The sequence below is a fragment of the Aethalodelphis obliquidens genome, unplaced genomic scaffold (genome assembly GCF_003676395.1).
Source record: "Aethalodelphis obliquidens isolate GAN/ISIS:26980383/991018 unplaced genomic scaffold, ASM367639v1 scaffold63, whole genome shotgun sequence".
NCBI lineage: Eukaryota > Metazoa > Chordata > Mammalia > Artiodactyla > Delphinidae > Aethalodelphis > Aethalodelphis obliquidens.
The window spans coordinates 6,141,435-6,168,444 of NW_020838007.1; the positions used below are offsets into that span (position 1 = coordinate 6,141,435).

Below are 27,010 nucleotides of genomic sequence, written 5' to 3' on the forward strand. Positions count from 1 at the left end.
GGGCAACCACACAAAGTAAACATATTTATGAGAGTTAGTAGCCCTTGACCCGGCACACAGAAGGTGCTCGATCAGTGCTCAATCAGAAGGTGCTACATGTCAATCGGCGACTGAATGAATGAAGACTCATGCTTGCAGTACAACTCAGGAATAAATCTATTTAAAAAAGACAGTGTTACTGCTATCCAAGTGGATGGCTGATGCAAACAGAAAATACAAAAGAATATTACTTGAGCTTCAATTTATCTGGGTAAGAGTAACCATCACTAACAGCAGCAGGAAATACTGAAAAAAAGGACAAGAGTAGTTTTGTACTGGCTTTTCAGGCTTATTCTAACACTCCATCATTTTCATCCCTAATAAACCAAAGTAAATGGTGGTGATCACCTGCAGCCCTTAAAAGACAGCTGCCACATACTTCAGCTACGTATGCGTCCTCCGCAGACTAGTTACAAAGTAACAAGGTACGACAGATCTGAAAGCTTTGGGAAGGAGGCTGATTTATGAAGTGTCTTCTTAATCATGGGAGCTTTAGAGAGAACACTATATTCAGAAGTTTCTCTTACTTTACTCCTAGTGAACCACGTGCTGAATTTGAAAGCAGTGGGTTACGGGGAAAGTCTCAAAAGGGGCTATTTAACTATATTCCCTACAAATACTCATTTTATGAGAGTGAGGCCAACCTATTTTTAATGTTTGCTGACAAGACTGGTACCAGCTCAGACGTAATGGGGCAGGGGTCAGACTTGCTGAAGATCCCAGATTACCTTCAAGGTGGACACAGAACCCTACGCAGAGTGCATGGGCCAGGCCTGAGACGTAAAGGTTTTAGAGGAGGGGACTTATGTAAGAAAGACACGATCCCTTAAGTACTTCAACTGTTGGGAGGAACACATCAGAAGTTCAGGATAAGAGAGTGTCTGCAACAACTGAACTTCAACCAGTAAAAGAAATATGCTTAAAAGAAACTTGAAAGCAAAGGCAGAACTGTTAGTAATAAGTTTATAGCTTTTAGGCCCTGAAACAAAGGGCTGAAAATATGTATGGAATTCCAGCTGAGAAAGAAGTAAAATTATCCTACAGTTCTTTACCTTAGAAAAAGCAGTCTATAATTTTCCTGAGTCTCAGCTGCTTTATATTCCAAAATAATAAGCTCACAGAACAACTTAAACATTCATGAATTCCTACTATGAGTTAAGCGTTACTTTTTTTTCTTAAATGTTAGGGTATATGCCTTAATCTCATACACACGAAACAGTTGCAGGAGTGGAAATTCTATGGAATGCAGTTGCATGTTTCTTACTTGGCTTCCTCACGCCTATAACTCATGCAACAAACTACCATATTGGGGATGCCTCTGAAAGCAGAACTTGAGTCCTGCTCCTGTGACTGTGTTAGAAACCTCGACAATGGCTTGCTTCTCTTGCAGGACCAAAGCTGGTCTTCTGGCATTCTCTAACCACTCACCTTTGATATGCAGTAATGTACTGGATTCTTTTCCTATATAAGTTTATACGTTTGTCCATATACCTTTAGAGGCAGTTCAAATGGACAAGCTAACTTCTCTTGGTATAAAGAGGCACACAGTTCAATTCCACGACTCAAAGCCACTCAATTTTTTTAAAACTTCCCTAAATTATTCAGTGCATTTGACTTGCAGATGTGCCTCTGCTTGCTATAAACACTGTGCTTTGAAACAAGGATCTATAAGGAATGCAGTCAGCTCTGCTCCAGTTGTAGGAACTTGAAAAGCTGAACAGCGTCACCCCAAACATCTTTGGGTGGCTTCACTTAACAACACTGGCAGACGAGCCTGTGGATTGTTAAATGGGTGTGCAAACTAGACCCTACAAGGTGAAAATAAACCCCTCACGTTCAGATCTCGACGCCTTTCTGGATTAATTTGGATAACTGGGAAAACATCTTTACGTGTTTTGATTGAAATCCTCTTTGATGGCATTGCCATTGCAAATCCAGCAAATTTCATTCTGTATAACATTAGGCTAGAAAGGAACATACCGACAGACACACAGACAATGGGATCATGCAGCGGGGCTGTGCTGAATGCAGGGGTATACATGTGCACACAGAAGAGGCCGAGCACACCACTTAATTTAACGCGGGCACAGGTCTGTACCGAGAGTCGGAGACATCGTCAACAAGCCTTAAAGCAAAGGAGGAGATGTAGAGGGGAAACGAAGCCGAGAAAAATGAGCAGGAAATGGGCAAGATGACTCATCTATACTTGAAGGTCTGACCTGTCAGCTGGTCGTCGCCTGCAGCAGGGGCGATGCGAATGTGAGGTGTCGTAAGCTGAGTCACGATTATCGCAGCTATGGCAAAGGAAGATTCCCAGGTCAGCATGCATGAGGGAAGAAAAAGCCAGACTGAAGCTAGGCTAGCAAGGAGAATCTCCATCCGCATATCACATCATCTCAACTTTCTTCCAGCAACAACAAAAAGAGAAGGAAAAAGGAAAACAACCACAGCGAGCCGTTGAATTTTCTGAGTTTGTTTCCCTTAAACAGGCTTTCATCAGGCAGTTGGATTTCTAACCATGACACAGTTGCAAGCTTGGGCTGAGACTGTGGACAGATTGACTAAAGGGGGGAAAAAAAAGCAAAAAACAAGGATCTAGTTGGAACAGTGTTTTCAACTGCTCCTGAGAAGGGGGTAGAAAGATTCATTGCTAATTCCGATGAGCCAAACTTGAAGCTTTCAACATGTAATAGGTTATTTAAAATTCTTCTGCTTAAGTCACAATATTTTCTCTTCTTGCTAAAATCACCTTTGTGAAGAATATTATCTTCCTTCACTAAAAACATCTTTACGTAGAGAAATTTCTCTGATAACTACATTTCCGGTAGAGAATTTCCATTTAGGAATTTTATTTTGTCACATTCAGGGAATGAAAAAAAAATGCATCTCAAAACATCAGTTAAAAAAAAAAGACTAATCATTGCCTTTGCTATAGTTGTCATGGTTAACATGTGACCAGAGAAATGATTAAGATTCTTGAAGCAGACCAGGCGGGCTTCTTGGTTTGCCTGAACCGCTCAGCAGTTGAGTTTAAATGGTTAACATTCATGACACACAGATATTGAAAAAAAAAAAAAGAGAGAAAATTAAAATGTCAGTTCTAACATGATACAGCTGGAAAATGATGCAAAGAAAAAATATTGGAAAATTAAGGACAGGCTTACATGAAAGATGCCTAATTTACATGGAACAGCCTGGGTGCTATCAGAAATGTGGCAACAAGTAAGGAAAATAGATCATCTCCCATCTGCAGACAATTATAAACCCAAAACTGCTGGTACATAATAGTCTGAAATATCCCTTTGCACTGTTCAAACAGTGTTGCTCCTTGTAACCAGACAACAGAGGCAACTGGGTTTAAAAGTGGTATCATCATCTTTCATGTGTTACTAATGAAAACTTTTTAGTTTTGCTCAGTGACGTGAATAAACTAACAGTTTGGACAGAGAATGGAGAACTCCCAAGATATCACAAAGATAATTTTCTTGGTATGACACAGTATGCAAAATTGCATAATAAACTGTAAACAGTAAAATGTTATTTCTAAGACTCGTGACAAAGTTGGTACCAATTCCAAGTTTACGCACAGAACACTTGCTTGGTCATAGATACTCTTGTTCAACCAACATTCCTGTGCAGTTTTCCATTACTTACAGGAAAATTTGACCTACTCTACATCTGAGAAAAGTTACGTTGTTTCTATAAAAATAGAACATCTATCCCATACTGAAATTGGTAAACAATATGAACAAAAAGATATTTGAAAAGAGCTATGTCAGGCAGCCCTGTATTCACAACTCAAAAAGAAGACAAGTTATAAACTGAGGCTCAAAACTCAAATGGAAAAGTCCACAACAGGGATCAGGAAGGATTTCTACCTGATCTCTGTGTTCTGCCTTGTAAAGTGTTCCTTTGTGACAATTATTCTCGGTTACAAGGAAAAAACTTGATTTTGTTACAAATTACTGTAAAATAGGGGTCAGCTGGCCCACTGCCTGCTTTTGCAAGTAAAGTTTTATTGGCAGAGTCATGTTCATTGTTCACCCATGATGACGGTGGCCCTTCCACAGTAAAGGCAGGGCTGAGGGCCTCTGATGGAGACAGTGTGGGTCGGGAAGCCTAAGACATTTATCATCTGCCCTTTACAGAACAACTTGCTGCACTATGTCTTAAAATATCAAAAGAATGCATCATGAAAGAGAATATCGCTGAATTCCTAGGCTTTAAAGATGGCGTCTGGCGCTGATAAGCTTAGGGTCTCCTTTAGGTACAAAGGTGCGCACGGGAGAGTAAACATCACACCTGGTGTATCGGCTCCTAACCTGCTGTTTCAGTTACAGGTGGTGGTATCTTCTGGAATTTGAAGACCCAGTATTTACCAAACTGGGTTTTATATGACTCTAGGGCTCCTTGAAAAATGGGTTTGGATCAAATAAATTTAGAAACTCTAGGGCTGAACAAAGGTAAACAGGTTTCCTTTCCTTGGGAACTTCTCGGGGGCCTTAATGCACTCATATATACATTATGGAGACTTTCAGGTCGAGAAAAGGAAATATTTTCTCTACAAAATGCAGAGCGACAAACGCGTATCATATTTACGTTTCTATTTCTAAACCCATAGCTAAATGATAGCAGATTAGCATATATGAGCGGCCTTACTATATAATTTGTTTGCTTGTGTGTTGAATATGAGTAATTAAAAGGAATCTTAATTAGCTTTACATCTCGACATTCTTTTCAGTTCTTTTTATCAGTGTACTTTCATTTTGTACCACTGTGGCCTAGAAAGGATGGCGTTTCTTTGAACAAAACAATGAACAGAAAAACAGTGTAGAGAAACTTCTCAAAGAGCCTAGTGATTAAAAAAAGAGACATTCACATTTCTGAATATAGTTAGAAATTGTATCAGCACAATAGAAATCCTTCAAAGTTTCCTGAAGGTCTCCCAGCAAAGCACATTGCCATACAAACGTAAGTTAAATAAAAGACTACACTTAAAAACAGAGGAGCATTTTTGCACAGAAAATTCACCTTAAAATATGACATTAGAATAATGGTTTTGTTTTCTTTTTCTTTAAGGTTTATATCTGACTACTATAATACTTTTGAAAATAATTTAGCATGTGGTTTTCATGCAGTTTTTGTCTTGATTTCTAGCTATACTGCTGTTAGTCAAATCATAGCATGGAGAGGAATAAGTTAATACATATGACATCCCCCCCATAAACTAAAAACAAAGAAACAAACAAAAACCTCAAAACTTTTATGAACTCAAAATCCTCAAAATTTAAAAAGTGATATATTTATGTATCTATGTCTGGAAGTTTTAAAGATTACACTATGCCTAACGTGATAGGCACTTAAATTTTTTTTATCCTCTTAAATTTGTTGAGGCTTGTTTTGTGCCCTTGTATGTGGTCAATCCTAGAGAATGTTCCATGTGCACTTGAAAAGAATGTGTATTCTGCGTTTTTTTGGATGAAATGTCCTGAAAATATCAATTAACTCTAACTGTTCTATTGTATCATTTAGGATCTCTGTTGCCTTACTGATTTTCTGTCCCGAAGATCTGTCCATTGATGTGAGTGGGGTGTTAAAGTCTCCTACTATTATGTATTCCCACCAATTTCTCCATTTATGTCTGTTAGTATTTGTTTTATGTATTTGGGTGCTGCTATACTGGGTACATGTATGTTGGCAAGTGTAATATCCTCTTCTTGTACTGATCCTTTTATCATTATGTAGTGTCCTTCTTTATCTTTCTTTATGGACTTTGTTTTAGAGCCTGTTTTGTCTGATATGAGTATTGTGACCCCTAGTTTATTTTACTGTCATTTCCATTTGCATGAAATATCTTTTTCCATCCCCTCACTTTTGATCTATGTGTGTCCTCAAATATTTTTTTTAAATAAATGTATAACAAGAAAGCTCCCAAATGGCTATATTGTCAAGGAGAAACATAGCTGGCATCATGTCATGGAAAAAGTTATTTTATGGGAGATTAATGCAAAGTATACAGTTTAAACTAATTATTATATCAATTAGAATGACTATACCTCATTTAATACAAGAAATCTAATTTACTAACAAGACAGATTTTTACTTTTAAGTGAAAGTAAAAGTTTCCTGTCAGTTTAGAATTGATCATCAACAAATTCTTTAGAATTGATCACTAACAAATTCTTCCAAAACTAGCAGAAAAGAGTTTCCACCCTACTAGTTACCGTAGGCAGCCATAAGGTATGTGAAAGTTAAGGAAAACATATACAAGCATTGCTAAGACATAGCTGGATCAAGTGGTGTTAAACAGAATTCAGCTATAAAAATGTGAATGTGATTAAAAATCAAAATAAAAATTAGGAGAATCTAAAAATAGCTAAAAGCCATTCTATGTACTCCACCATAAAGATTAAAAAGAATCCTGTTGGGAGGGTAACCCCAAAACATCAAGTATATTGTCATCATATGCTGTCTTTCTTTTTTTATTTTTACAATTTAATTTATTTAGTTAGTTAATTTTTATAAATTTATTTATTTTATTTTTGGCTGCATTGGGTCTTCATTGCTGCATGCGGGCTTTCTCTAGTTGCGGCGAGTGGGGGCTGCTCTTTGTTGCAGTGCATGGGCTTCTCATTGCAGTGGCTTCTCTTGTTGCAGAGCGTGGGCTCTAGGCACGTGGGCTTTGGTAGTTGTGGCTTGCAGGCTCAGTAGTTGTGGCTCACGGGCCCTAGAGTGCAGGCTCAGTAGCTGTGGCACATGGGCTTAGTTGCTCCGTGGCATGTGGGATCTTCCAGACCAGGGCTCGAACCTGTGTCCCGTGCATTGGCAGGCGGATTCTTAACTACCGCGCCACCAGGGAAGTCCTGTATGGTGTCTTTTTAACTCAAGAGATAGAACAGTCTGGGGTGAGTTTGCCTATAGCTAACCACATATACTTATGATGAATCTAGGTATATAAATTAAAGGAGGATACATAAAAATACAGGCAATCCCCCAACATATGGAGATATGTAATGACCCACCTTAGGTATTTCCTGGTGTCCAATTTTTTATGAGGCTTTATATTTGAGATGATTAGAATCAAAATGTACCCTTGGAATATGATTAAAATAATCACTACATTAAATTTATAACTAGCATGAAATATATCTTTAAGAGACATATCCGTGTTTGAAATTACAAATTAGTTCCTTGTGGAAAAAAATCCACCTCCATACGTTCTCTATAAAGATACTTGTCAACAGTTGTTTCATGAGAACACTGAAATCTCTGTAAATTCAAAATGCTGCTCAGGAAAGTGGTTTAGTGTCTGCAAATTCAATTAAGCCACTATATTGTCAGTGCTAAGTGGCAAAAACAGTCAAGATGCTTGAACTCTTTTCAATTTCAAACATTTTTATGATATGGTACCCGTAACACTGTCAGACCTGCCAATTTCTCTGTTTTGATGAAGTCATCAAGATGGAATGGCTTCCTTCATTGCAAAATCAATTTTAGTATGAATAAGCAAAAAATTATCTGATCATAAAGGTGATGAAACATTATACGGTGCTGTAAAGGAAGGTTGCTGAACCTGTACATATAGAAATTCATGAAATAAAATGGTACCAAACAGTGTAGTTTTCACCCAGCAGGAGACTATCTCCTGAGGTTCCCTCCTGTGCTGTGATTTTATGAATAGGAATGACAAAGTGAGGCAATGAAAATTAAAATTTGGTTCCCTCTTCCCCCCGAAAAGCTTATTTGGTTGGATAGAGTTTGTTGCTGTGTAAATGTTTGCAAATGACTCAGAAAATATGAGCAGAGAAATATTTAGTCAATCAGGTCATCTGACTGCCTAATCATCCTTTGGCGAATTGAAAAACAAATTACAATATTGATTAAATCTAGCTGATGATACAAGAAAACGATCCAAATCACCATCTAATTCAATCTATTGTGAAAACAGCAAACATCACATTTCCATATTTACTAGTGTTGTTTATATAATTATTTAACTCTGCACATGAACAGGATGGCAGATATTCTGTTGTTTCCAGAGTCAACTGGGTGGTGACTCAGTTCTAATAAAAAGGAGGACAGATACTTATATGCTGCAGAACTACGATTGGCCAGAGGTTCTGCTGGGTGAAAAGCCATGAGATACAGGGAAACACTGGTGTAGGAGGCCAAACGCTTGGGATCAAGCCTTGACACACAGATTATTAGCTGAGTGACCTTGGCAAGTCAATTCATCTCCCCAAATAATGCATTTTCTTTGTCTCAAAAATAAAAATAGCAATACATGTCTCCTTTCTCACAGTAACTTAGAAGAAATAAATGAGAACATACATATGAAAGTAATTTTAACTTTCAGCTGTGATGTGAAACGCAAGGCATTATGAATCAGGCACTCTGGAACTGGGTTTTCTGTTGAGACCTCAAGGGTCAGCAGAATTCAATAAAGCAATCCGAGCATGGGCCTTGATCGGAGGCCTGAGAACGTCGATACCTCATTCAAAGGCCTTATAATACTGTGATAATTAATAGTCAACAGCGAATTACAGTTTAGAAAACACATCAATATCTGTAATCTCATTTTTTTATTAATTTATCCCTACGAATAAAGGCTCTTAATCAGGTACAATATGATATAAAGAATTGAGTGTTTTAAAATCAATATAAGGAGATTCTTGGAAATAGAGCTATGAGCCCATGAGGACAAACAAAATACAAATAAGGTGAGTACCTCCCACAAGGCCTGGCACGTAACATGAAACCAAGAAATGTTTGCCAAGTTAATGGAATAAAAAGGTCATGTTTCTTCAAGAAATAAGAATTCAATGAGAATTTTGAAAATGCTGATGGGCACCCATGATATATTCAAACTAAGCTGCCTGAACGTTAAACAGCAAAAACAAGATACGTTCATCCAACAGAACTTGTCAAGTGACTCCCTATGAGCTGACTAAATCTGCTGCTTTCTGCCTCCTTGCCGACCTTCCCAGATTCAATCTCCCAGCACTTCCTCCCTGTCCTCGTGGTTCCTCCACTGATCTGGAAGGGTGCGTTTAACTACAAGTGTTAACGTATACTGCCTCGTTTTCCTGCAGCATCGGATGTTTCTCGCGGCATCTTCTCAAATACTTCCACATGGGATGGTAAGAGCACACTGCGAGGCTGACGAGATGATGTTACAGTACGTGTACACACACACACACACACACACAGACACACACACACAGCTGCACTCTCGTCTTTAGGAGGCCCTGTGTGGTGAGCTTATGCTGGTTCATCCTAATCTACCTTTCAACCTCCATCCCATTTTCTCAGGATTGTAACCAGGCCTGGGAAACACGAGGTCCACAATAACATCACCTGGTTCCTGGGTTCAAAGAGACACACATCCCCAGTGAAAAAAGCCCACGCAGACTCTACAGATCTATTATAACTAGATAATTGCTTTAAAACAGCAGGAGGTATTTTACTATTATGCATCTGAACATTCATTAGACACAGTATTACTATGTAGGGTACTGTGGTTTATACCACAGTATAAACGAGATCATATAAAAATTAATTCTATTTTAATAGAAGTTTTAAAAAGATAACCATTGAAAACTGCTTTGAAACACAGAAATGTGACTTCTCATTTAAAAGAAATACCTGTGTGAAACACAGTCAAATTTAACTGGCCTACAATCCTAGCACACACCTAGGAGCACACACTGATTTCAATGACATGAACATTTCAAGAAGTTCTGAAACGCCATCTAAACTCGTAAAGGACAGAAGACAGCAGAGCTTCGCACAATTTCAACCTACCTTTTGTGGCCACTTGGACACAGTCTATTTTGGTTTCCTGTGTTAAATAAAGAGGGGGAAAAAAATCACTATTCATGTTTTATGTGAAACAAATAAAATCTCTGCAGTTCTCTTTAAATACGGATAAGGGAGGTTCTCATTGTTCCAAGTGTGGCATTAACCACACAGTGATTAGCACTTGGACTGCGCTCTGATACATTTTCTGGCTCCAGTGCTGGCGGTGGTGCTGGTGGACACCCCGGGAGCAGATGGCGAGCCTGGAGTTACACACAGAACGCCTCTGCCAGGTGGCCCCCCTGGCTTCCTCCTCCGGACCCTCACTGGCTCCCTGTGCAGACACTCGTGGGCAAAACCTGTGCCCCTGATTTCCCCCGCTTCTCACTGGCCAAAGGCAGTGATGGTACCAAGACCCACGCTGTGAAGGAGGAAACCACTGTCATATCTGGAAAATTCGCCCTTCCTTCTAAGGAGACTTTCCTATCTCATCAGAGCTCTGGGTTGGTCTGAACAGGAAAGGGAAAAAAATTCAAAAACAACTTGATAGTTTTTATTTTGTTTCTATCTCATCTTTCCAAAGCTGTTTTCTCTTAGAAAAAAAAAGAAAGATAACTAATTTAGTCCCAGCTATAGGAAGCGTAAACTCTTGTGGAACCAAAGAAATGGGACAGAATATGCTGAAGAGACAGATGTTGTGAATCTCACAAAACTGTAAATGAGCTGAGTGTACGTGTTAGAGCTGTACTATTTCCCTGTGAAATAGTAGGCTAAGCAGAATCACTAGCCAACTTTTGGTAACAAGTAAAAACTGAAAATAAAAACCATCATGTTGACAATATCTTCTTCCTACCCAAACAAATATGAATATATGCATTTCTTCCCATGAATTTCTCCAGGTGAAAATAATTTTAAAAAGAGAATAAAACACATTTATTCCAAGCAAAAGCACACAAAAGCATGACTTTCCTTCTTACTGCTACCTTACGTGATCTGACTGTGTTCGCACTGATAACACTGAATGGCCTAAGTAAACAGCCATTTATAAAACTTACCCCGTTGGCTCTGCTAGCAGCTTGGAAATAAATTCTGTAGCTTTTATGGGGAAGGAGAGGGGTGTTCCAGTATCCATTGTATGTCTTATTATCACCAATAGTAAAAGGCTGAGCCGACTGGAGGCTGTTGGCTGGGAATTCAGCAGCGAAGTAGTACTGGGAGTTCAGTAGAGAAGCATTCTGGAAGTGGATGGGCACCGGGTAGCATTTTAAGATTTCTGTTGTCTTTTTAGCTCTTCGAGGACGCTCTTCCTCAACAACTATTTGGTAGACACTAGAAAAAAGAGAGTATTATCAGTGATAGTTTCGGATAACAGAGTTGATTCCCATGGTCTTCAACTGTGGAGACCCACAGGAGACCCCAAATAAAGAACACACTGGATAGAGCCAACAATAAGTGCTTAGTGCCTAATGGACACGGATTCAACACTTGCTCCATGACAGACAGGGAAAGTGCTTAATGCCTTTGCACAGGACTCTCTCACCCCCAAATAAGACAACTTCTGGAGGGAAAGAAAATTTACCATAGTTAAAACGTTTTCATAGAACAATCTCTGCTGTTTATGTGAGCAGGACACCAAGGTAACATTCTTCTTACATGTAACTGAAGATGAATTTGTAGAAAATGAACTCAGTTTACCAATCAATATTAACCGTAAGTTTATTAAAAGAGGCAACGTAATATTTTCTTCGGTGACATCTGCATGATCGTGTGTGAAGTTTTATCAAGTCACAAGATACAATGTGTGATGATTCGGGTTAACCGAGGTGTAACTTCCCATATTTTCTTCTATTCCTTTGCTTTCACCATATTCGGTCAGTGGAAAGTGAGGACATCAGAAAAGCAGAGAAAAGGCACTGGAATTTCAAAAGCCAACACCCTGGAGTTACAAGTGGTTTCTAAGAGTAAATCATGAACAGGGCTACTTGAATTCTATATAAAGATAAGATGGGAATGAGTATCCTCAGAAGATGCCTGTGAGACAGATGTCCCCACCAAGGAGTGGATCTCCTGGTCCCTACTCACCTTTCCCTCCCCACCCCCCCTCCCATATCTGTGAATTTCGAATTAACCTTAGGAGAAGAGGAGAAACTTTGAAGGGATGGACTTCTTTATTGAGCTACATACATTTACTAGAATGATGAACTGTTGTGCAGTTTGGTTGGGGAAAAGAAAAGTTTCTAATACTGAGAAAAAACAAACCTTGACAACAGCTTTCAAAAACTGAATCCAGACTAGATTGCAAGTCCTCTGACAAGGAGATATATCTTTTTCTTACTTTGTCAGAAAAGCACCGTGACTCCCCGAGCAACGCTGTAACCCTGGGGCTGCTCAGCACAGCCACTCATTAAAGCCGGGGAAACAGAATAGAAGGGAGGTGCCTACCAAGGCCAAGAGCTGGGCTCGGCCCGGAGAGGTCCCTCTCTGTGCTCCTGTCCGTGTGAACTCTGAATCTGCACCCAGTGAATCTCCTGTTTCTGGAAGTACAACCACTTAGCACATTCTATTTCAGTCATGCAACGCAGCTGCCGTTCAGTTTGTAATTCTGTCCAAAGAAAAACTGACGGTTGTACAACATCAGAATGACAGCTCAGTAGGCAGGGAGTCCAGCAGGCTTACAGTGTAAATAATGATAAAGGGACTTCTGAGCAGGGATGCAAACTTAAAGAAAAGAAGAGAAATATGACCCTTACTTCCTAACATCAAGACTTTCTATTGGTCCTGTAAGATGCTCCACCAAATCTTGCCGAGTTCTCACTGCAGGGTGTATCCAACATAGAAGGAAGAATTTAGGAAGGACCTTCCTTTGGGGTGGGGGGGGGGGGGACAAGGAACACAGGCAGAGACAGAGGGGGCTTTGATTTCACTCCCGCTTCTCCCTGACCTCTTACATCTACAGTCAGATGTGGCGATTCCACTATATCTGCAAGTTCTTTGGCATTTCTCCCACCAAGTATGGCGTTGGCTAACCTTGAAGATTGCATGCAACCAAGAGAATGTAACAGAGGGACAATGTGTAACACTCAAGGCTTCGGTTAGAGAAGTGCAAACATCATTAAGAAAGTGTGACTGTTTTCCTGCAACGCCTTCTGTCAGGGTAGCAGACACTGGCGTGTGCATCCCCCTAGACTCTACTCCTAATTCTGCTAAAACTGGGGTTTTAAATGAACATCTTTGGTTCTTATTTTTTTCCTATGAAATGAGAGAATTAGATGGGTCTCCAAGGTACATTTTATATTTTTTTTTATTCAGAATTTTTATTCAGCATACAAGAACTACTCTCACAAGATGGATAAATCAAAGAATAATTAATTGCTTTGCAAAGAGATTCTCCATTAAGTAATTTTTAACACTGGCTTTCTTCTATCAGCAAGCTTTTCCAATTTACTTGCTATAGGACATGATTTTCAAAATTCCACTTTAAAAACAACTTCCGGAAAGCCTAGTATACTAGACAAAGTAGAAATATGAAGATTTATGCGAAGAAAAAAATTTGCAGAAGTTATTCCATACAGGAAGTGCTAGGCCAGGAGCCTTGCACATGTAGGTTTTATTTTCTGGTTTTACTGGTGAGAAAACTGAGGTTCAGAGGTGAGGTGCCCATTCTATCTGGGGCATAGTTAATTAAATAGTAGATGTGGTCTCCTGACCATCCGACAATACAGTTAGTCACTTCTGTATCTCATGAGACAGAATGAAGTGGGCCACGAAGTACATATTTTTGAAGGCGTAACGTAATCCAGAAGTAATTTTTACTTTATATACCTTATATGTAGTAGGAGGGAGGAAATATACTGATATTCACTAATATGCTTCGCTTTACTAAAACTTAAATACTAAGTTTCTTTTGTATTCATTTCCTGAATACCCAAGAGGTAAGAGAGAAGGGAATTACCAAGAAAAAGGTTTTGCGATAAGATAATGCAGGTTAGATTGCAAGTTTATCCTGTACAACCTGCAAATAAGGAGAAATGGAGAGAATCAGAAGCTGCAACTCTGCTTCCTCTCTCCCCTCATCTCCATCCTCACTTTCCATCCATCTTTCCCCAGCTTTCCTCATTTATTAAGTCAATGCATACTTTCTGAGCCCCTAGTATGTGCCAGGCACTGGCCTGATTTAACTTGAACAATATGATATTTGACACCCCCTAGAGAAAGACAATTGTTTTGTAATTTTAATGCCATCTAAGTGAATACGGCTGAAAAAAATTAATTTTTCCAAGTAGCAAGTTGATGAGGATCAGATGAAAATTCAAGAATTAAATGATTATTTAGTGGGCCTCCATTTCAGCCAGTTGGTACGTTATGCCATGCACTCTACTCCAGACGTATTACTTTTTAAATAGCTACCATCTACTCATCTTCAGATATATTAAAGGAAGAACTAAGTTGACTAGAGCAATTTCAAACCCAAAATGTCTTTTCATCCTTGCTCCACAAGACAAATTAGATTTGCAAGCATCCAGACCTCAAATCTATTTGCTCTTTAATAATTTAAGCACTGAAAGGTCAAGCAGCTCTTTTCTATTCCCCTTTATCAAAGTCCAAGTGCTAATGAAAAATGGCTGAATCCGTTCTGCTGCCCAGTGGCCACACACTGCTGCCTCCTGGATGGAAATAAACACACTACTGGCATCCAGATCAGCGGTACCTGGACAGAACTTGGTGACTGATGCGTTTTTCATTTGTACAAATAACATCATCCCACTGATGATTTTCACAAGATATTTCCAACCACAAGTGTCATCTCAAAAGTACATTTGAAAATCTCACTGTTTGAATGTTTTTCCTGAAAGGATGACTGAAAAAAGCAAATTCTCACAGATGGAAAACCAAACAGAAGTTTCTAGCTTAGTGAGCTGAATTAAAATCCTTTTATCCTTTTAATGTGTTACTCACGGCCTCTTTGTTTATCAAAGTCTCACCATTCCTAGCCTTCCTCCACCACTGTTCTGGAATTTCAAATCACATAAAACTTTCCTAAGGCATTTGCAGCGTGAGGGCACAATCCATCGTGAAGATGAATCTGCCAAAGATGTGACATCACTGTATCCGAACTTTCCTACAGAATGAAATTTAATTTAAAGCTTAATTGATGCTAGGCTTTTCTACAACAAAACTCTGAGGCTTTTAGAAGGAGAATAAGAAATCTGCATTTATATAGACTAGCCCATGAAGTATAACCTAGAAAAGAACATCTGAACATCTTTCACGTAGTTTGTTAAACTCGAAAGTTCAAATGTGACAAAATGGTTTTGGTCTTTTCTAACTTTGAAGGTGTTAGGGGAAGCCTGCTGCAGATTTGAAACTGACTTCAAGATGTGTGTCCTAATTCATTTCCAGATTAAGCCCTTAGTCATAAGTCCATTTTCCTACCCACTTATTCTGTTTCTTATCAGCATAAAATATTGAAGGATTATCCAACCAGATAGCAGGATGGTGGGGGGTGAGGAGGAGAAAAGTACTGATCCGTTTCATTGTTGCTTTTGCCAATCCTTTAAAGTTGTCATTTCTCATCATTGCAAGGACTTAGAATATTTTTCATTTCATGGCACTATTAGGGACTTGCAGCTTGATCTGCAATTTTGGGTAAAAGCCACCTATTCTCTCTCTAGAAAAAAAGAATAGAGTCTAGTATTAGTATCTTCTTGAAGATTAACTCTTTGCGGGGGGGGGGTGAGGGAAAATGAAAGTATAAATTATATTCAAGGCAGGTAAAATAAATGTGTAATTCAGGTTTATTTATGCAATAACACAGAATGTATTTTCTTCCTGTTCTTTTTCAGTCATAGCCTTTCCCTAAACCTGTCAGCATTTACTGAAATGACACCCTGAAGATCCCAATGACCTGGTACAACTGAACTACATTTTAAAAGTATTGTCACCAGTTTAAAATGAGGAAAAAGAAAGGTCAGTTCAATAAGTTCAATGTGTTTGTCATCATGACTAGGATCCCCATAACACTGGTGCTGAGAGCAGCTGACAGAACCTGTCCTGCTCACTGACTCACAAATGAGGTCTGATCACTAGTTTTCCACAAACAACGGACCCTGGGTAACACACTGCACAGCATAAACTGATCCGTGGGGTCGAATGTTCTATGTTGCCCACTTTAATTTCTCTTTGTCCTGCTCTCTTCTAGATAGGATCGGCCATCTATTGCTGTGGCATATTTTCAGGGTACTACAAATAAAATTGATGCTCTCTCGGCCATAATCCATCATCAGGAGCTCGCCTGGCATCCCTAAGTTACTTCTGTTCTGCATGTGTGTGCACATGTGTGTGTGTGTGTGTATGTGTAAGCACGCCTGAGCACGTGCTCCCACACCCTGCTGCTCTGCTAGTTAGGGACAAAATCTGATATAATAGAATATTAATTATAGCTGAAAGGCTGGGCGAGAAATATGAACTCAATTACAGCTCCATATTGGGAACAAAGGGCAGGAAGGAAAAATCCTTTAGTTATGGAGGTTTGGGATAATAAAAGGACAACTAGAACATCAGACTTGGGCCGAGAAGCTGTGTAAAAGGCCACATGTTATTAATCTTCACGACAGGCACCAAATTTCAAGTAAATTAGTCCAAGATGGAACATCTTTAAGAGTGACTTCTCCTCCTTTTAACAAGTGAAGACGTTTTCCTTTGCACATTTCATTTCAGTTACGTTTGTCATAATTTAATCATCACAATTTCATAACAAATGCATGACTCTAAAAATTATAACTCAAGGTCTGCTACTATTTTTAAAGCTTGTTTTTCTTAAATAGCTCTAGGGATTTGAATAAAGCTAGAAAAATCCAATACTATCAAAGCCATACTAGATATCTTCATTATTATACTCAAGTCAGGATCTTTCAGTCCCTAAAGGTAGCAGTAGTGCAGGCCAGGTGAGTCAGAATACAAATGCCACTGTCCCGAAGGGGGTGCCGCTGAGAGCACAGTGAACTGGGATCCCCATGCCCAGGTGACTGGGTCCAGCACTGCCACCAAATCATCCCCTGACCACTAAGGTCCTTTCCAGCTTTGATATTTTTATAATCCCTGGTACAAGATCAGGCAAGTTGTGACGTCAACAAGTGAGAAGAAAACTATTTTATTCATATTTCCTTATTTTCTACGATATTTATCACATATCAAGCCTTGTGCCAGGCACAAGGGAAGAAGAAAGAGAGGAATGAAGTCCACACTGTCCCCGTTCTCGGGGTGTTAGAAACAGGTCCCTCCAACAAAGAACTGGGACAAGATGCTGACAGAGGTTTGTACAGCGTGAAAGAGGGTACAGAGGGGGAGTGTCAGTGTCTACAGTGGACTTGAGGACACAGGGGCGTGGAGGGGGAAGCTGGGGCAAAGTGAGAGTAGCATCGACATATACACACTACCGAATGTAAAATAGCTAGCTAGTGGGAAGCAGCAGCATAGCACAGGGAGATCGGCTTGGTGCTTTGCGATGACCTAGAGGGGTGGGATAGGGAGGGTGGGAGGGAGGCTGAAGAGGGAGTGGATATGGGGACTGTGTATGCATATGGCTGATTCACTTTGGTGTACAACAGAAACTAACACGGTATTGTGAAGCAATTATACTCCAAAAAAGATCTATTGAAAAAAAAAAAAATCTCTTGTGGCATCAGCTTCCCCGAGGACATCTGGCCTGGACCTAGTGCCCAAACGCTCCTACTGCCGGTGACGCCTGAAGACTGTCCTGTGCTGCCTACAGCCATCCACTTTCCCCCCAGATTAGAGATAAAGGAATGCCAACAAACAAAAAGCTCATGTCTTTGGATTCCCAATGCAATCTCCATTCACTGCGACCACCTGTGCCAACAAAGACCCACCCGAGTCTCAACAAGTCTCCCATCAGACTCCCGAGAGGCACGAGGATTCTTCATCAATAGGACCGAACACTGAGGGTAATGGCCGGGCTCTGGCTCAGATGCCTGCCAGGGTCCCAGCAGGCCTGTCCCGAGAGTGCCCGAGTTTCCCGGGGAGGAATCCCAGGAGTGGCAGGGTTTTCCTCACAGTTTCCATACTGCCCAGCTCCTGGCAGAAGGACGCTGCAGGGCATGACAACCAGGGCTGGTTGCTGACTCCCATCCCGCTGTGATGCCCAACGTGAGGAATAAGAACCAGGTAGATTGCTCTCTGGGGAGGGCAGGGAGAGCAGCCTGCAAACACGCAGAGCCTCGGTCTCTGCTCCCCTCCACCTCCCCACAGGTGCCTTCCAGGCAAACTTGGAACTCCTTTTTCTGCCTTCTCTAATCACGCCGCAGGTTACAAGAGCCATCATCTCTCAATTTTAGTATTTCATTTGCTCTCCATTTTAATCATCAAGGTGAAGTCAAAATATTACAGATGTGTTGGTTGTTTTGGGGGCAGTGGTGGTAGAATTTGGCAGTGGGAGCCCCTTGCACCCTTCCCAGGCCAGTGGCCCCTGGCCCGGCCTTCTGCAGAGAAGGCCCTGAGCAAGGCCTGTGCACCTGTCCTGCGGGCCCCGGAGCATCAGACTGGAGCTCTGGTCTCCTACACAGAATCCTTCGGAGGGGATTATGTTGAAGAAAAAGAAAATCTGAGACATGAGGGAAGGAAAGCGAGACAGTATATTTTCATGCACAAAAGCAAGTTTGAAATGGAGTTTGAGGGAAAGTTAAATTAAGTTTCACAGTATAACTGCTCAAATACATCTCCTCTATTATTATTATCTTCCCCTGCAATTTTTCAGGCTTCTTTTCAAGGGTTCTGGAAGAACAAACTTAGTTTCCAAAATGAATTTTCAAAGAGATGACTGACACTGTCATCCTAAAAGCAACTTTAATAAAAATGATCTTTGTTTCCTGGCAGTAAAGGAATGCAGAGTATTATTTTTTAATACAATAAAAGTCACCTAAAATCAGGTGGGGGAAGGGTGGTGGCAGTGGTAATAAGGGATTTAGTACCTTTTGTGAACACACTCTGTAGCAATTCAGCTACAATAACTCATAAAAAAACCGAGCCAATATAGTAATACAAAACTGAAGTTTTACTGTTAAATGACATTTTAGTTTTTGTGACTATGTGTACCAATGAAAAAAGGAAAAATTTTAGGTTGGAAGTCAGGTATTTAGAGCTCCTTTCCTTCAACAATTTTAGCAATGGATAGAACCTTTTCAAAAGGTTCCAGAAATGTGACGAAAGAACCTTTGAGCCCCGAAGGTTTAAGATGGTCTTGCAGTTTACAATTCTTCAATAAAGAAGAGGGAACAATTAAAAAAAAAAAACTATTAATAAGCATTTCAAAAGAATTGGTATTTTCTTTCTTTATTCTCCGGAGACTATTAAACACGGTAATATGAAAAAAGAACATACATATCAACAAAAAAAGACTGATGAATTTGATTAAAACAATCCAACACACTAAAACAAAGCTGTTTAACCCAAGTCCTTCAAGTACTCAAAATTTCGCTAGTAAACACTGAGCAGATTTTGATGGAGTTAGGCTTGACCAAAAAAATAAAAAGGAAGTCTTAGCTTAAAAACAAAAATGAAGAAATAATGAAGAAAACCAAAACCAAAAACCCCTGCTTCTAACTTCTAAGAATGAAGTATTAGAGATAAACCCCAAAGATTACAAGGATCATAATCTAAAAACAAAGGCATTATATATTTTCTTAACACTGGAAGAGACAATAAAGAAAGGATATTAATTTTCAGGAAAGCCCATGTCTGCAAAGGAAGGTGTAACCACATTGGTTCCAGAGAGATTCTGCAGGGACGATGTCTGTGGTAGGGATGGTTCCTGGGAGGGGCCTTGCAGGCCATGCACTATTCACAGGGAGAGCATGGCTGACTGTTAATCCCCCCAGACCTCAGTTCCTGTATCTGTACACAGAGTGCTGGCATTTGACCAGGAACTCTGCTCTGGATGATTAGAAATCACTCCATAAAGGACCAAGCATGGGACTGCCATATTATAGCGACTCAATCCAAGTAACAACAATTCTTCATTTTTTTATTAGCCTAATTATTATTCTTGTCAGATCATAACTGAGGTTCAGAAGTATTATACTGGGACTTAGAAACTTTCCTATGACACAGGCATAAGAAAAGAGGCTACCAAGTTATCTACAAGGTACTGCCGTCTTTACAGACCAGAATAGAGTCAACAATAAATAAGAAAAGCTTTCCTATATTGAGCTGATAACGTCTGTGGTAGATGCTGTCCTCTGACTGCTTTGCTTACTGTCATTCACCTCCTAGCTGCCCTTTGAGGTAGATATTATCACTCACAACTAATTGAGGAAGAAAATGAGACAGAAAAGTATCACTTGCCCGAGATTACAGGGCAAACAAGCACTAGGATTGAAACCCAGGGTCACCAAACTCCATGCTGTGACTGGCTGCATATTTGATGCTTCTGAACACCTCTGCACCTTCGTCCCCAGGAAAGAGCCCTTGTTTGTAACTACTCCAACCAGCAGTGCTTTCTCATCTCTGTGGGGTTTGGACTGGAACAGTAGGTCTTCTAAAACTGATGATTTTACAGAATGACTGCACATATTTCTTACAACGACCATAAACTTATTGTCAAAGTATGGGTTTCCTTTACAATACAGATACTATTTTTTTAATATAAATTTATTTGTTTTTATTTATTTATTTATGGCTGCGTTGGGTCTTCGTTGCTGCACGCGGGCTCTTCTCTAGTTGTGGCGAGCAGGGGCTACTCTTCGTTACAGTGTGTGGGCTTCTCATTGTGGTGGCTTCTCTTGCTGCGGAGCATGGGCTCTAAGCGCTCAGGCTTCAGTAGTTGTGGTGCATGGGCTTAGTTGCTCCACGGCATGTGGGATCTTCCCGGACCAGTGCTCAAACCCGTGTCCCCTGCATTGGCAGGCGGATTCTTAACCACTGTGCCACCAGGGAAGTCCCCACAGATACTACTGAAGTAGTAGTCTACTTCAGTAGTAGTAGTAGTAGTAGTCGTCTCGGTATATTGGCATAAAAGTTAAAGGGCAGTAGTGATTAGAAATTTTAAGCATTTTACCAAAAACAAGGAATAAAGGGAAAAAAAAACTGAACATCAATCTAGTCAGTGTGTTTTGTTAAGCAAATCCTGATATTATAGTTTTACCCTTTCTTAGCACTTCAGTTTACAAAGAACTTTCGCCTGTATTAATCCTCATGATGATGCTGTGAAACGGACATATCTTGTGTTAGACCCAATTTCAGAACTAAAGAAAGACCCAGAGTTCACAGGATGCCCAAGGTCACACAGTAGTGTAAACAACACAGCCCAGTAGTGTAAACAACTCAGCCCAGATGCAAACCCTGGTCCATGCAATTGTTCTTTTCTTTTAATTGATTACTAATTAATTTTAAGCTTTCATTACATTTTAATTTGATTTTGATGATAGTTGTTTTCAGAGAATTCTTTGTAATAATTCTAAATGGTTCCCAGTTTCTTTTAAAAAGTATAATTCTGATATACCTTTCAGGTATGTAGCATTATAATTCAACATCCGTATACACTACAGAGGGGCCACCATGACAAGTCCAGGTACCACCCATCACCCCACAGTTCATGACCCTTCACCCATTTCTCCCACCTCCCAACCCCCTTTCCTACCTATGGGGGGCGGGTGGAAAGCAAAGGAGAAAGGAGGGTGTCAGTGACCCTGAGAGGTGAGAAGCAGAAGTTTCAAAGGGGTCAGTATAGGCGTGCAAGATTCTAGTGATGTTCCTGATGAAATCTGCAGTAGTCCTTCTGAATTTCTCTTCTTATTAAAAAAAATAAGATTGATCCAAGGGTAAGGGTAGGGTGTTTTTTTATGCTTCTGCACTCTATGGAAGGGTCATGGTATTTAACTTTTATTTAGAGATGAGAATATAAATTTTAAACGCTTCTTCTTCCTTATACATCCAACGAGTTAAAAGGAGGTTTGAGACCTTTGGCTTCTTATCTATAAAGGTGTCAGTGATAATTACTTCTCACAAGAAAAAGATGATGTTCAATTCAATAAACACTTATTGCACACTTAATTAGGTTTGAGGTACTGAAGGATATTCAGAAACTAAATTATGAAAATCATTTTGTGATCATTTTGCATTTCCTATTATATTTACATACATTTTACATAATAATTAGCCTAGGAAAAGGCTCACTTCCAACATTAAATTCATAAATCTAGTTAATACTCCTGAGTGCTGGTCAAGCTTCATTTACTATGTATGTGGTTTTAATTGTATTTGCTGGGATGACCACTGTCTACATCTCTTTACTTCCTCTGATCCTAGGCTGTTCTAAAGGCTGCTCCTCTCCTTGGTGGACCCACACCTGCCTTCCAGCCCCTGATTGGCCACTTCCTACTTTTCCTTTGAGTTTCAGCTGAAACAGCACATCCCGATTTCCTTGTTGGGATTTCAGCCTTCTGTCATATGCTCTCAGTGTACTCTGGGCTTCTCTACACAGCTTGATCACCATCTTAGCACAGTGACTTGAAAATAAAGATGTTCAATAGATATTTGGTGCACAAATGAATGAATAATAGGCAAATGTCAACCCTCAAATTTCCTATAACACTTGGCAATATTGTAAAGGGCAACAATTTTAGCTAGAGACTAATAACTTCAGAGAGCTCTTACCAATTCTCACTGAGCAGGAAATACACTGACACTGGACAGGCAAACACTATTAGGGAAACATAGAGAAATGAAAAAAAATAGGACACAGAGAACAGCTCAAAATGGATACGACGATATGGAGAAAACAAACATTGCTACCCAATTGTTCTACTATCTCACAGATTGAAGAACTGACTGTTAATTAAATTAAGGAGCTGAAAACCAAATATAGGTAACCATCACAAGCATAATGTAATAACAGACTTAATAAACTAATTTTTGATGAAACAGAAGGCACATCAGCTTTTTCCTGTGCTTTGCTGTTCTCATCATAAACGATTACACTGTCCAGACTTAGAAGCGCTGGTTGAGAAAATGTTCTGCTGAAGAGAATGACATAAAACAGTGTTCATTATACGGCCATGTCCGCCCCCCTCCATAGGATCACGAGGTTCTGACACCTGAGGAGCGTGGTCAGGTCCTCTCCGAGGGGCTCCTTGGCTCCCAAAGCCCACAGCTCTCAGCAGCTCCCTGGACGGGCTTTCACTGTCTGCCCCAAGCGTAACTATCAGCCTCTTTGAACTTGTCATCTTTTCTCACGTACTTATGTGATTGTAACACTTAAAAAAATGAAAGTGAAGCGCCTATAGTCGGATCAGTCAGTCTTCGTCAAAATGTCCAAGATCCTGTCTCCCAAAGCCTAACAGTCTCAGCTCGGAACACCTCTAGAAATTCATCCCTTAAACTCCGTGGAATCAATAATCGTGATTAGGAAGACCCAGCAGCTGCTGAGAGCAAATGGCAGAGCAGCAGTGAGATTTGTCACTCAGGCGATAAGTTGTTCAATTCAAGGCATCGGCAACCTTCTGGGGCTCTGGGTTTACAACTGAGACAGCTTTTAAGTGATTCCACTGTTTCATTTATGGATGGTCCAGACAGACGGTGTGGGGGGAAGAAGCAGGGGGTAACTTTCTCTATTGTCAGTGGCCAGTGAGTTCAACCTGCATGTCTGCCTCCCCATCCTGACAGGTGGCTTCTGGGCTCCTGGTCAGCTGGTGGGGGGGCTGTGCCCAGCACTACTGACCTCACCTCCAGGGAGGCGGTCACGTATGATAACGTACGGCCTCCACTATAAATGACACTCAAGGGCCTTTGTGTAGCCTGCAGTCCAACCTCAGACATTGATCTTTGCAGAGACAACCATGGGTTCCTTTGGGTACAGGAATGAGAACAACGAGAAACGGTGTGATCAAAACCTTGAGTCTTCCCTGTCCCTCAGCCAAGAGTCAGCCACACTCATCCGCTAAGCGTCCTGGAGCATTCACTCCTTTGGCGCTCTTTCAGTAAGACACCGTCTCATCCATTCGCTGGCATTGCAAACACACCCCAGTGTGTTTCATAATGGTCCCCAAAGTGCCTAGCACAGGCTCAGGGCAAAGGGGTTAGGGTGATCCAGTAAAAGGAAGGTAGAGAGAAGCAAAAAGACAAAGGTCCAGAAGGTTCTTCTGAGCAAGAAGCACTAACAACGCCACCTCTTTACTGCTTATGAAAACTGGGATTTACAAATATTCATATGGGGCTTCCCTGGTGGCGCAGTGGTTGAGAATCTGCCTGCTAATGCAGGGGACACAGGGTTCGAGCCCAGGTCTGGGAGGATCCCACATGCCGCGGAGCAACTGGGCCCGTGAGCCACAACTACTGAGCCTGCGCGTCTGGAGCCTGTACTCCGCAACAAGAGAGGCCGCGACACTGAGAGGCCCGCGCACCGCGATGAAGAGTGGCCCTCGCTTGCCACAACTAGAAAAAGCCCTCGCACAGAAACGAAGACCCAACACAGCAAAAATAAATAAATAAATTAAAAATATTCACATGATTAGTAATTTCCAGTAAATTACCAGAGAGTCATGGCTGAGCTAGTTTTTCAATTTTGAGTGTCCTAGTATGCACTTTAACAATACTTTAAACAGTTAACATCACCAATCACTTTGATTAGGCGATACATTCTCTTTTTTTCTTCTAAAAGAACTAAATGTTTCTGGTTCCCCTAAGTCCCGTTTCTAATGAAAATCAGCATTTGACATGTACGAGATCGCTTTCCTAAGTGTTAGCGATACCTTAACTGGGCGGATGAAAAGGAACCTGTACACCTGTCCTATGCCCCAACCCAGTAACCCACCCTCCACGGCTGCAGCTAATCTTCCCTACATTTTTTCCTTACCTAAGTCCCTGGAATCCCTGCTCACTGCCCATTGGATACAACTCCACCCCCTGGTATGGAGCATAAGGTCGCCCAATCAATCAATCTACCCCTGATCTCCCTTCCGCTTCTCCCATCCCGCCATCCCACCCCTCTCTAATTATATCACACTTCTCATCACCAGAGCAGGCCAACTTGGTCCTCCCCACCCTCCTGGGATGCATCTGTCTTGCTCAGTATTTAGTCCCTGCCACACACGTAACCTCCTGTCTCCATGTGACATACATCCCGTGGGCAACATCCATCTGTCAAGACTCAGCTCCTCTCTGGAATCTTACCCAACACCCCCCACCCCAGGTACAGCCCCACCCTCCGGCTCCTCAGCACCCGAGACAGGGGACCAGAGCACATGCTGGGCTCACGTGTCGAGACTGCAACCCCCTGGAGAACAGAGCCCACGACAGGCCCCTCTGGATCCCCAGGGAGTCACACAGCACTCGGAACCTAGTGTCTACTGCGTCAATGTAACCCCAACAGCAGCTCCGTGAGCTGACGTGGCGTCACCCTGAGGCTCAGAGATGTTACGAGATTTGTAACCATCACATAGATAGTCGTTGAGAGAGCTGGGATTTGAAACTGGGTTTATTTACTCCAAAGAGTATGTTCTTTCCCTGTATCATGGGAGTCATTTTAGAAAGTTAGGTCCGCTATTCACGTGATGCATATTCAGAGTAATTATTTGAATATCAGAAGAGTTTCCTGCCTATGTCAAAGGATGGAAGACTGATTCTGCCCATCCAAAAGACCACGCATGACACCTGATACTGTCTTATTGTTTAGGCCATAAGGATATTGCTTATTCATTACTGATAGATTCAGTAGTTTCCAATTAATTTAGAGCAAAGTACTGGGTAGATCTGAACATTATACATTGATTTATAATAGGTTAATTTAAAATGAAGCTAGTTTTTTTTTTTTTTTTTGGCTGCATTGGGTCTTCGTTGCTACACGCAGGCTTTCTGGCTTTCTCTAGTTGCGGTGGGCAGGGGCTATTCTTCGTTGCAGTGCACGTGCTTCTCATTGCGGTGGCTTCTCCTGTTGTGGAACACGGGCTCTAGGCGCGCAGGCTTCAGTAGTTGTGGAGCGCCGGCTCAGTAGTTGTGGAGCGCCGGCTCAGTAGTTGTGGCTCGCTGGCACTAGAGTGCAGGCTCAGTAGTTGTGGCGCACGGGCTTAGTTGCTCCACGGCATGTGGTATCTTCCTGGGCCAGGGCTCAAACTCGTGTCCCCTGCATTGGCAGGTGGATTCTTAACCACCATGCCACCAGGGAAGTCCCTGAAGCTACTTTTAAATTACAGAATCTTTGGATCTTAAGGTAAACTTTGTATTGTAAGGTTTTACACTATAGTTTTTTCTTTCATCCAGCAAGAAAGTAATATAAAGAGATAAATTTTTTTATGGATAAATAATAAAATATTTGCAAATCGCTATTTAACTGGTTCCTGAGCCAAGATCAAACTAATAGATAAAACTATTCTGATTAAAGGGCAATTTTTATAGAGACACAGATGTAGAGAACAAACCAATGGACACCAAGGGGGGAAAGTGGGGGTGGGGTGGTGGTGGGATGAACTGGGAGACTGGGATTGACATGTATACACTAATATGTATAAAACAGGTAATTAATAAGAACCTGCTATACAGAAAAATAAAATAAAATAAAATTCAAAAAAAGGACAATTTTTAGAATCTGGAGAATAAATTCTAATATAATCATGATGATTGAATGACCATAAAATGGTACTTGAATAACAGATACCTTTCTTTTAAGAAAGTGAAAGGAGGAGCACTCTTCGAGAGTGGAGACAACAACAGACCCCATTGAGCCAAGCAAGTTACTTGTCTCATGGACTCTTCGTTGGTATGGCACGTTGCAAACTTTACTTTTAGAGTGGTTCTAAACAGAAGATTTGTTTCCTTTTGTTTTATGCTTAAGTTTATTCATAAACTTAAGTTTAGAGCTGATAAAGACCATAATTAGCTAACGACTCAGGGGTCAACATGGAAACACCTAACCTTTTTAAAGAGCTGTTGTACAGAACTGGGGTCGGGGGAGAGTTCATTACCTAGTTATAGTATCAGTTCCTCAAAACTTGCAAATGCATAAATAAACAGGTAACCAGAGGCAATCAGAATTTAAAATGCAGGAGAGACATTAGAATTTATAGGAATTCTATTTAGGATTTTATTGATAGACACACTTATTAAATTCTTAATTTATTTTTCATGTCAAATTAGATTTTTCGTGAGAGCAGATTTGAAGAGAATG

At 40.7% G+C, this 27,010-nt stretch overlaps 1 protein-coding gene across 2 annotated transcripts in view; it reads right to left on the minus strand.

The window, feature by feature from the left end:
- PTPRM (protein tyrosine phosphatase receptor type M) overlaps nucleotides 1–27,010 on the minus strand; it is a 759,173-nt gene that overhangs the window by 260,125 nt on the left and 472,038 nt on the right. For both annotated transcript variants that reach the window (XM_027088510.1, XM_027088508.1), the window contains exons 12-13: nucleotides 10,893–11,166; nucleotides 9,844–9,880 (exon numbers count right to left, since the gene is read on the minus strand). In XM_027088510.1, coding sequence (XP_026944311.1) covers nucleotides 9,844–9,880; nucleotides 10,893–11,166 — 311 coding nt within the window. The remainder of the gene's footprint in view (nucleotides 1–9,843; nucleotides 9,881–10,892; nucleotides 11,167–27,010) is intronic.